General features: G+C 36.4%; 1 protein-coding gene across 3 annotated transcripts; it reads right to left on the bottom strand.

The window, feature by feature from the left end:
* Nucleotides 1-3,333: 3,333 nt before the first annotated feature.
* LOC132609251 (ankyrin repeat protein SKIP35-like) lies at nt 3,334-10,630 on the bottom strand. 3 transcript variants are annotated; one of them, XM_060323130.1, is made up of 4 exons: nt 10,396-10,630; nt 9,236-10,236; nt 8,085-8,520; nt 3,334-4,414 (listed from the first exon to the last, which is right to left on the bottom strand). In XM_060323130.1, exons 2-4 carry the CDS (start codon nt 9,886-9,888, stop codon nt 3,605-3,607), a joined length of 1,899 nt encoding a protein of 632 aa, XP_060179113.1. In that variant the 5' UTR covers nt 9,889-10,236; nt 10,396-10,630; the 3' UTR covers nt 3,334-3,604. The 3 variants fall into 3 exon arrangements, with proteins under 3 accessions (XP_060179113.1, XP_060179112.1, XP_060179114.1); XM_060323129.1 differs by having other exon boundaries at nt 10,472-10,630; XM_060323131.1 differs by having other exon boundaries at nt 8,085-8,517; nt 10,472-10,629.
* Between the last annotated feature and the right edge of the window lie 975 nt (nt 10,631-11,605).

Genomic DNA, 11,605 nt, shown 5'->3' with positions numbered 1-11,605 from the left:
GGAAAGCGGTTTGCATCCTTAGGGAAACATCAATCGACGCCTTGAAAAAAGCGCTTCAGAAAGGGTGATTGTCCATATGTCGATGCGTGAAAGCCAATAGGACACGACGGTCTTTCCATTTCCCGAAACCCCACAGTCCAGGAGCGAGAAGAATTTAATGCTAAGTGATAGCGTGAGAGGATAATAAACAACAGTTTTCCCAGAGCGTGATTCTCAAGAATTGTCATGTAGCGAGATTGACGGCTGACGGCTTTTCTCTTCCACTTCTCGATCTTTCGCAGAAATGGAATGTCCGGAAAGTGGGGGACTATCTGTATTTGGGAATAAATATCTGAGGGTATTCTCGTATCGAGGAGCGCGAGGTCCGAGGGCACTGGGTCTTGGAACATTAGGGGTAAGCAGGCGCGGAGGTTTCCAAGCGTAGGTGAAAAGTTTCCGCGGTCACAAAAGTCTCAAACGGATCTATCTCAACTGACGTCACCTAGAGCAGTAACATACCAAGGGTTTGTCTATATAAACGAAACTTAGGAGAGAAGAAATGATCGTCACACTTTTGTACCCAAGTTCTCACTTCTTGTATTATTATTTTGGCTAAGAAATATACTTACTCTCGGAGATCTGATCATTATTGTGATTTTTTTACTTTCCATTTACGTTGTTAACTTAGATAAATATTATTACTTGTATCCCTAATAAGAAAAACATCCAAACCCCGAGCTCGTTCGAGAGAGTCTCCGGATTGAATACGACCTACTTGTCTTTAAACCGGTAAAAACAAATCTCTAACTTCGTTTTTTGGTATCTAACGATTTTACCGAAAAACACACGTAACTCCTGCAGGAATCATAGAATGGTAATCTGAAAAAGTAGTGCGTAACTTGTTTAAATTGATTAAATAGTTTAACACTAACAATATATTTTAACTTAAATAATTGATTCAAATTTATGGCGCGACTAAATTCCCTTTGTTTCTCTTTGATTAATTTGGCTCAAAGTGTTTCTCAAAAAAATATTTCTTTTTGGTAACAACTATATATATTACCATTGACAATAATGAAAGCAACAATAAACCTAAGAGAGGTTTTTCGGTTTCTTAAATTGAGATATTCTTTCTCTTAATCCGAATTGAAAGTTGTTCGCGGTACATTTGGACAATGTAGCATGAGGCATGCCTTCTTTATATGAAAGTTAAGATTGATCAAAGCAAGGCAAAAGACATAGATTGCGTCTTGAATTATAACTGAATTGTCGAGTTTACACTCCAACTAATTGGGCGATCTATTATTCCTTACACATTTAAAAAAGAGAATTTATTTACCCCCGATACACACAATGGCGGATTCAAAATTTAAGGGTCGTGGGTGCCTTATTTTCTTTAAAGCCTATACTTAGGCACAGGAAAAAAGGGTTGGAAAGTTGTAATTTGAGCCTGATTAATTAAAAAAACTCAAATGTTGGGCACGAGGTTCGAACACAGGTCCCCCAACCAAAGCACCCAACTGTCTTATTGGTTTCCAGGGTGCTTTTGTAATATTTATACCACTTTTCATGTATTTCTTATATAACTACACCTAACCCACGTCAGGTTTAACGGGTGTTGGAGCACCAATAAATTGCACATAGGTCCGCCCCTGGATACACATATAACTGCTTGCACAAGGGGAGGTGTTACACACTCGCCCGCACGTCAATACCATATCAAAAATCTTTTAAATTTTAATTTATATCTTCTACGTCATTAAACCACCTTACCCACTCCATCTCTCCTCCCACCGTAAAAACCATATCCGCCACCAGCAATTCCTAGTTCCCCTCATCGTCTTCTGCCACTACAATACACAGAACTCTACTCATATACACCTTTAGCCATGAAAATTAGTACCAATTTCCTCCTAATCCAACAACAAAACTTTATTCTTTACTGAAAACTCATAGACCCACCGACAAAATTTTCACTCTCTCATCGCAAATACCTGAAATTTACGTTCAAATTATATACTCTTTCTAGTCACAACAAAGAAAATATGATCTCTCTGGTGAGTTTGTTGGCTTTGGATTTGATAATGGTGGCATCTGTTGTTTTTTGTGAAGATGAAGAAGAGAGTAGGGGGTTAGAGGGGGTCTCAAAAATCAGTATTTTGAAACAAAAAAAGGAAATAAATAATAAATTTCAACAAAACGCGCCTCTTTTTTAATTATTTTTATATTTTGTGTCATATCAGTTTTTATGGGTAAATAAATTCACTTTTTAAATATGTAAGGGAATAATAGGTCGTCTGATAGTTGGAGTGTGAACTCGACATTTCGGGTGTAATTCAAATTGCTATCTATGTCTTTTACCTTAAAGCAACTTATTTTACGACACTTACAATAAAACAGAATAATGAAAAGTGGAAATTTCAAAAGTATACACCTTAATACAACAATTTGCATCTACGTAGTTATCTTTTCATTCTACACCGACATATTCAATATTTTTCTTTTGCCAAAATGCTTATATACCCTTATTCATTATTATATACTCCAATATTTATACACCTATATGAATGATGTATCTTATCTTGTATAAATGTGCGCCAACGTTGGATCGTCTAATGACAATACTAGACAATAGACGTTGATAGTGTTACATAAATTTTGTGTGGAGGTCGCTAGATATTCATAACATGTAATGAGACTAATCTAACTTATATGCTTGGCACTTTTCACTCATGGCAATGATTTTTCTTTCCCTTTCCTTTTCAAATGTTATGATAATTCAACCCAAATGACTAGAATATCGGTCCATTTACAAAGGCTAGAAAGAAATTTGTCTTACCTCTTCAAATTCAATCGAAGATACGTTTGAACAATTCAAAATCTTTTCAGATAACTTGTAATGGATTATTCTCAGCTTAATAGAGTCCACGATGGGATCATACTTCTTTTAATTTTCAATAAACATAGATAGCTAATTTCCTGGATCTGAAATATAACCAGCTAAATATAGAGCTGTTATAATCAAATAGTGCTATTAGCAACAAATTTTAAGTGGTAGATTGAAGTGATAATGTATACTCCCTCCATCCCATTTTATGTAATCATTTATATGATTAGATACAATTTAACTTTGAACTTATCATGTTACCAGAATGAGATGATTTTCGACCACATAATATATACAGCTTGTTCTAAACCATAAGTTCAAACATCTTTCTTACTTTCTTAAACTCCATGCCCGGACAAACATCACATAGATTGGGACGGAGGGAGCATTAGTTAATCATAATCAGTAACAAAGTTGCATATGAAAGACACGTCATGCGTTTATATGTTTGGTGTAAACAGCCGGCGTAAGAAGTATTTTTCAACATTGCATGGCTATTTGCTTCTGAATGTAGTTACTCAACATACACATCAGAGTATTGCATTGTAGAACACTCTCTGCAGGTACAACTATCTAAGCCAACAAAGGATCTACTGGTTCATTAAGATAATTGACCAATCTTAAGAGGGCTTTTTGCTCACCTTCAATGCACCAACTATTGTGTTATTATACTTGTGAAGGGTGAGTAGTGAAGAGAGAGGTGAAAATTTCAAAATCTAAAAGATGATTATTATCATCCTAAGCAGCATTGGATGCATTACTATGCAAAAATGGAGGAAGATGATGCTCTAAAACAGCCAATAATTCTCGTCCTTGGTTTACCTCTTCCAGCACTATACCGTCGAGCCTTTTTGCTGCTTCCACAAGCTGCCCCCTAAGTCTTTGTGACAACAAACAACCCCTTGCCTCGACACATTCTCTATACAGCGGCAGGTATGCTATTGCTATCCTCAAAGGCCCCGGAATGTCCCTCAAACACACGGGAGATTCTCCCCATTTCAAAATACGCACGAGGTTGCAGTAGTGTTCTTGTCCTTGCCTTAGTCCGTCTGAGAAAGCAGCTTCCGACCAATGCTCCCGAAGGAAAGACCTGAGCTCGGGAGCGACTGCCTCATCATCGGACTTAGCGATGCTATCCGCGACAGCATAAGTTGCAGCAGGATCGCCGAGGAAGTCTGAACTTAGGAGAAATGCTACACCATCAAGGGACCCGCTACTTCTTTCACCAGCAGCCTTAAGAATCTCGATGCTCAGGGCAGCAAGAATATGCTGAGGAACATGCGGGAGGAGATATTCGGCAACTTCAACCTGACTACTGGAGGTGGCAGCTGTGAGGGCCAGACATAGTTCCATGTCTCGGCAACCTCTTTTGACAAACCAGTCAACTACTTGCATGCAGCCCCGTTCGGCAGCTCTCATCAAAGGTCCTAAGAATTGCATTGCGTTCCCTTCTTCAACTAAACATTCCATAGTTCCAAGTTTACCATAATGGGAAGCAAATCCCAGAGCTAGGTCGACATCAACATCCAAGCTATTTCTTTGAGCAATCTATAAGAGAAAACAACCAAGCAAAAATGAGCATGATAGACAGCTCTACTCTCCAAATATGCCAGGAGAAAATAGCACATCAACAAAAAAGTAAGAAATATCAATGTAAACATTTGTTCCAAAAGTCTAGCCCCAGCAATAATACAAAGAAATGGTCAAAAGAAGCATTATGAGTAACAGTAACACCAAGAGTGACCAGAACGAAATACAAACCCAATAAGACCGCCACAAAACAAGAACAGTCCAGACATTATACAAGTGTACCAGCATCATAATTATGTCATCAGAACATGGAGCATAAGTGAGCTGAAGTAGTAAAAGATTACAATAGTAGGACATTCTTGATGATAAAAACCAACCTGTTTATCAGTTGCCAAGGAAAATAAATATATTACACCTCGATCAGTAATTTAAGTCAAATAACCCCTCCCCCGCTCTCATGCCAATCACAATCACTTAACTGGACTACCACCAAATCTCCAAAGCTACAATAGCTTACAAAGACATAGTAATGCACAGTGACTGAACATTAATGCCAACTTCTCCTTTGCCAAATTAAATGAACTTTGGCATACAAAAAGCTAGCTCATTTTCCTATTTTCCCCTTTTGAAAAGGAAAAAAAGCATGCCACTATGCCAGTTTATAAATTAGTTGGATGTTATAATCCAAGAGGAAAAAACTTTAATTTCCATAAACAATATCTGAGGGTTTGCAATTATATACTAATAACCAAGTTATTATTTGCTCTCAATTTTTTTTAACAGAGCTTAAATATTTGTTCTTCATTTTGTCAGTCCTACTCTGGTAATGAACATACTCTTAACACACAACTAAATCACCACTTTACGGGATGTGAAGCAGAGACAGCAGAAAGATGATGTGGTTCCTAAATGTTGAGGCTTCTGAAAGGACATTGTTGAATTCAAAGGAGAAAGAGGAGCTGTTGATATCAATGGCTACAGAGGGGCGGCATTACAAGTCAAGGATTTCAAAGACGCTACAAGAGTCACAGGTCAAAATCTAGGACATAAGGACATCAAATTTTAGGGACCCTAAACAACTTGCAGTTGAATTTGGCATGAACCACGAACATGAGCTTGACACTGAATGCTAAATCACTTAAATTATTTGGGAGCAGAATGTTGGGCTGCTTAAGTCCAACAAATCCACAAGATGAGTGTTTCAGAGATACACATGCTAGGATGAATGTGCGGTCAAACAAGATTATATAAGATAAAAAATAAGCTCATTTGCCGGAGGACACAAGTAGCATACATTGAGGATAGATGCTTAGGATGGTTTGATAATGTCTTGCGTCAGACTCCAGATGCCCGGTCCATAGGTGTAAAACCATGGTGAGTGAAAGTGTTAAAAAGGAAACAAGGTAGACCTAAAATCACATGGAACAAAGTTGCTCTATAAGACCAACAATCTCTTGGAATCCATGCGGTGGACTTGGCGAAAGATAGCGCACAGTGGAACAAAAAATATATATACAGGCGATGCCAATTAGTTGGGAAATTCAAGTCATTTAGTACATTAGCTTTAGGTCCTACACTTTATAGGAGTCTGTTAGCCCTGTCAAAGATGTACATGTTTTTAGATGATATAGAGAACTTCTAGTACTTTTGCTTTATTTGTATAATATTTGCCTAAGATGAGTTTAAATTGAGAAATATGGTCATATAAATGATTCCAACTTGTTTGGGATTAAGGCATAGTAGTTGTTGTATTTGGAGTTAGACCCCTATGTCAATCCACTGAATACCATTGGGATACCGCATCCAACCTTTTTGTTCTTTTCTTTAAGTTAGAAAACACATTTTTTACAGAATCAACTGTCACCATCTAACGACATTCAGAACAAAACCAACATTGTTAAAGGCAAAAAATATAAAAACACCGCGTCTACTAGCACTTTCGGTGCAAAGCGCAATTAAAGCTTGCAGTTTAATAAAAAAGGTGCAATGAAGAGAAAAATAAAAGAATTTTCTATAAGTAATACAAGAAGATTTAACATTCAAACAACAATATATGGACAAATGAATTGGGGGGGGAGGGTACAAAGCAAAAGCCAAACATATCAAAAAAATTGGCCTATAAAGTTCTGTTACCATTTTAAATTATTCATTCAGATGCAATAATGCAATTTTAGGTTCCTTTGAATCGATAATTAAAAATGGCCATTTAACTTTGTAGGCCAACCTAAAGTTTCTAATGCAAAGACCCGCAAGGGTGGCTCAGTTGGTTGAGCATGGGGCTTTCATAATGAAGGTCTCAGGTTCGAAACCCCCTGCCTACGACAGCAAGGGATTTGCCTTCTGGGTCGAGCTCGTCGCACGAGGCTTGCCTAGTGCGGGTTACCTCTCCTGTGTAGTTTGCAAGCTATTGCACAAGAGCTAGGTTTACCCTGTGCGCACCCAAAGGGTAGCGGCTGCGGGTTCCCATGTCATCAAAAAAAAAAAAAGTTTCTAATGCAAAGATTTAGCAACTTCCTATTTCTAACCACTAACATAATCTTCCATAAAACACACACATATAAATATATGTGCACATGTACATATGTGTGTGTGTGTGTGTGTGTACACTTATTTATGGGTGGAAAAATATATGTGTATGTGTGTTGAGTGTGTGTGTTTGTGTCTGTGTGTGTATGTATATGTATGCATCTTTTGCTTATATGTTTTATTTAATGCTTTCCTCTCACGGTGGGAGTGTATGAGCGTTGCAACCAATGTCTTAGTATGTTGGTGTATGAATTAAAACACCTCATAACCGGAGCATAGCTCCATGCTTATACCTAATTCAGAGCTTTAGCACACCTCTGATGACACTGCAAAAACCAAATCTCCAATTTCCTTCACTAGATTGATTTCTAAGTAGAAGGAAGAAAGGATACAACCCATCGGGAAAACAAAATACTAGGTGTTTTTTTCTCATCTACCTTGGTGGGTAGCGTTACCTATAGCTACCTGGCAGCAGGTACCCAGTGGAATAGTGCGCGCAAGTTGGCCCAGTCACCACTGTTATTTAAAAAGAAAAAAAGAACAAAAGAGACTTTGCCAGTACTCTTTTTTACCGCAGGGAGATTAGGCTATTTCATTGAGGCATTAAATTTATTACTTTTATTCTCTCTTTAAATTACTTTGGATGCTTTCTTAATCTTTATAGTGATGCTCGCATATTGAACTCTAAAATTTGTGATGTCTAAACCTAAAAATTTGATGGAAAATGTCACTCATATCTCTTGCTTGATAGTCACAATATCTATTTGCACCATATGCAATGAGTTATATATAAAACCTTACAATTCCTACTCAAGCCATGTCCTCACTTTGAAAATCTGTGTTCTTAATGTTTGTCCATATCCAACACAATGTCCAGCGAATATTGTAGTATATTGGCGGTGCTACTGTGATAGGTTGACAACCAGCATAAAAACAGTCTAACTATGATGAATCTTCTGAATAAGTAATTCGTTAGAATATACCTATTTTCAAACCTCAATGTTATGGATTAACACATGTTAGAAAGTTAGTAAAGGTAATGAGTCTCGTGCAAGAATGCATTACTACAAAGGCTAAAAGATACCAATCTAATGTAAGTTTCAAGTGACTTTCCAAAAGCAAAAGTAAAAACATAAATTGTAATTTGTAAACGCTAGTATACCTGCAACAGAATGCGGACAAGCTCAGTGCTTCCAAAACGCGATGCTTCAAGAAAGCATTGATTGACATTGTCTGCACCGCCCTCCACCAACATGCCAAGCAATCCTTGGATTGCAGTAGCTGAAATACCTGATGCCCAGCCAGGATCAAATGACGTAGAGAAGAGTGTGAGCGGGAAGCAAGCTGCATCAAATGCTTCTGTGAAGTCCTTTCCTGTAAGGTGGTTCCCAGCAAGATCGAGGAAGGTCTTGAAAGCCGACAACTGTAGTTGTATTTCAAAAGCAGCATTCTGCCCATCCCTATCCCTGTTCCCTTGGCAGCGGGAATGGAAACCAATGCATTTTAGAGCCCATTCAGTGAACTTCTGGACCTTAGCACCAGCTTCTGCCTTTAAAATTTCATCCCCATTGCACTCTTGAAGTCGTTCATGCAACCTGCTAATAGTAGTTGTGAAAATTCAACATTGAGTGACAAAAGCATCCAGCATAAGGTATACAACTAGACATCAAGCAAATAAGGGAAGGGAAGAACAAAATCAATATGAAGAGTTATTACACATTGAAATCCTAAGCATGAAGATCAAAACAACCTCAACAAGTAACCCCATTAAAGAAATTATAACAACAGACGAGCAAATTATATAAAGATTCTTTTCTTTACCTTACCAATAGAAAGATGCAGGTTCTTAATGCTTACAATGCCTGGAGAAGACTGAAAGTATAAATTTCAGCATTAAGAATCTAGGTTAATATGAAATTTCACAGATTGTTCGAGGCTGAGAAGCTAGTAAGATGCTCTGTCAAGTGAACGAATATGACCCTTAGGGTCAGCAAAAAAACATGCCAGCGAGAAATTAGATTTATAAGAAAATCTTTCTAGACCTATGCCAAGAAAGACATCCAGCGAATACAAAAGCATCTCCTTTTCTACATTTTTGGTATACCTCTTGTGAATGGGCTTTGCCACTTTTTTAATGAAATTGATTTTACTTTATCAAAAACAGAGACGGGGAAACATCGAACAGCAAATTGAATGTCCTTTGTACTTTTCTACCATCACTTAACCATCAAAGACTAAATTCAAGTTAATAGAGAAAAGTCATAGTTCAATCACATAAATGATGTTGAGGGAAAAAGGCAAAACATATCTGACCTTTGTGCCATTATAGTCACAGTATCAGCGAGGCTCACGGTTCGACTCTGGCAAGCAGAAACACAAGAAGCAAGAAATGAAGTCCTTAGAGCTGCCCGCGTGAAATCAAAGGCACCATTAGAAATGATCTTCTTAATCAACCCTGTTATCCCATACAACTCTTGTTGCGTACTTAAAAACCATATCGAATCTAAAGCGATGCACAACGCATCGTTTAGAGTTTGGGGATCTGCCAGTAGAATCAAACTCTCGGCAAGCTCCCAATCATGGCAACTCACGGCACCTTGAAACAATCGACCCAACTCGATCCTCTCTTGTCTATTAAGCTTCTTATCATGCCCAGACTTCTCGTTCTTTCCAATCTCACCACCGTCTGAACTACTAGCCAATCTGGATTTAAGTTTATCAACTCCACAATTACAAGTGGATGACCTAAAGTCCTTACTTACAAGCGGAGATTCTCTCGAAAACACCACGTTATTACCATTATTGCTTCCTTCACCATTCTCTGATGAAGGAAAAACTACAATCTCATTGCTTACACCACACGATTCGACTTCCATCTCGAAACACTGAGACTCTTGTCCATCAATCTTGATCCCATTTTCTAAGTTTTCCCTTCCCGCAACAAAAACTACTCTATCTTCTTCCATTTTTTTTAGACCAATCAATCCAACACTCCAAAAACTAACCAAACAACTAAACAATCAATTCTTCCAAGAAACACTCATAAGCCAAAACAAGCTCAAGAATCCACTCAAAATCACAAAACTCAAACAAAGCCTTCACCTTTAGCAAATTTTACACAATACCCAAAGTTGGTTTTTTTTTTTTTCCTCTCTTTCTTAAACCAATGAAAGATCCAACTCCATCAAACAAAAAAAAGATACCTTTACATCCATTTCAAGAACACCAGAAGGATCAAAATATAACAACAAATTATATGTTACCTTAAAACCCCTTTACCATCATCAACAATAAAAACAAATCCACCACCAAACCTACAAAGACAACAGATTTCTCATCAGCTACATAAAGGGTGTCCAAAAATGCAAAAATTAAGCCAAAACATTAAAAGAAACATTTCAACTTAACATACAGATTTTCTTAAAGAAAATACCAAAAAAAAAAAAAAAATCATACATAATAGAATTAATTACCAGAAAAAAGGGGTTGGTGAAAGGACAAAATAATGGAGAAGAGAAAATTATTTAAATTAAAGAAAGAGAGGAAAACCTGATAATAATAATAATTAGTGGGTGAGAAAGTGAGAAAAGAAAACCCTTTGGCCCTTGTTGTTCTTGGATGGTTAAGAGTATTTTGCTTTTTTATGTGTTTCTATCTTTCTTTCTTTTTTTATTTTTTCTATCTGCAATTTGTTTTATTTCAGACTTTTCTTTTTTCACGGAATCTTACTGCCTTTATACCCCACAGACTAATAAGATTTTAAAACAGGAAAACTAAATCTTATGGAATCAATTTATTTTAATTGAACACTAGGCACTGACATCTTGTGCTTTACATGTATAATACTCGAACGAATTTAACTTTTTTGCACTAGTAATACGTAATTCTTATATTAAATACAACAACAACACAACAACGTACCTCACGTAATCCCACAAATGGGTCTGAGAAGGATAGTATTTATGCAGATATGCAGACCTTATTCCTATTTTTTGTGAGTAGAAATATTATTTTCATGTGATATAAGTTTTTTTTTAGTTTGTACAAAAAAAAATTATATTTAAAAATAATTTAACTTAAAATTTTTCTTTTTACCCTTAATGAAATGATTTACAACCACACATACATCTATGACTTATTATATACCACAAGTTTCAAAAAGTATTCATTTCTTTTTTAAACCGCATGACTAGTCAAATTATATCACAGGAAATATAGCAAAAAGAATGATTAATTGGTTATATAATAAAAGGCAAGTACATATATTAATAAATTATTTATATTGCATAATAAATTAAACAATCTTTCTCTTTTTTAGCTCGAGCCTCGTCCATTTCCAAGAATAATTTTTACATCTCATTTTGGTTAAACAAATCTTTGATACATTTCTAAAAGAAAAAAAAAGTTATTCTATTATATTCACGAAAGGGAAGAAATGTCTTTTTTAACTTTCACCAGAATAATATAATGGAGGACAGCACGAATAATTTCCTTGAATATATAAAAGCTTTTTTATACATACAAAAAAAAAAAAAATCAGATGTCATGGTTCTTTTTAATAATATGCTTGAAGATTGTGATGAAAAGGAAAAGAGAAAACTACAAATTAAATTGGACGGACAAGAGTGGAATGCGTCATGAAAGTGAGAGTTCCCCTTACTGTAACAAACACACCACAAAAGG

The sequence above is a fragment of the Lycium barbarum genome, chromosome 9, assembly GCF_019175385.1.
Source record: "Lycium barbarum isolate Lr01 chromosome 9, ASM1917538v2, whole genome shotgun sequence".
Lineage (NCBI taxonomy): Eukaryota > Viridiplantae > Streptophyta > Magnoliopsida > Solanales > Solanaceae > Lycium > Lycium barbarum.
This window is presented reverse-complemented; position numbering and strand designations above follow the sequence as displayed.

Bases quoted from the DNA above. Each gene is read 5' to 3' on its own strand.
- LOC132609251 (XM_060323130.1), bottom strand. From the start codon at position 9,888: ATGGAAGAAGATAGAGTAGTTTTTGTTGCGGGAAGGGAAAACTTAGAA. The intron at 8,521-9,235 runs GTCAGATATGTT...AACTACTATTAG, and splicing joins GTGACTATAATGGCACAAAG to CAGGTTGCATGAACGACTTC. The intron at 4,415-8,084 runs GTATACTAGCGT...TTTCTCTTATAG, and splicing joins TTGTCCGCATTCTGTTGCAG to ATTGCTCAAAGAAATAGCTT.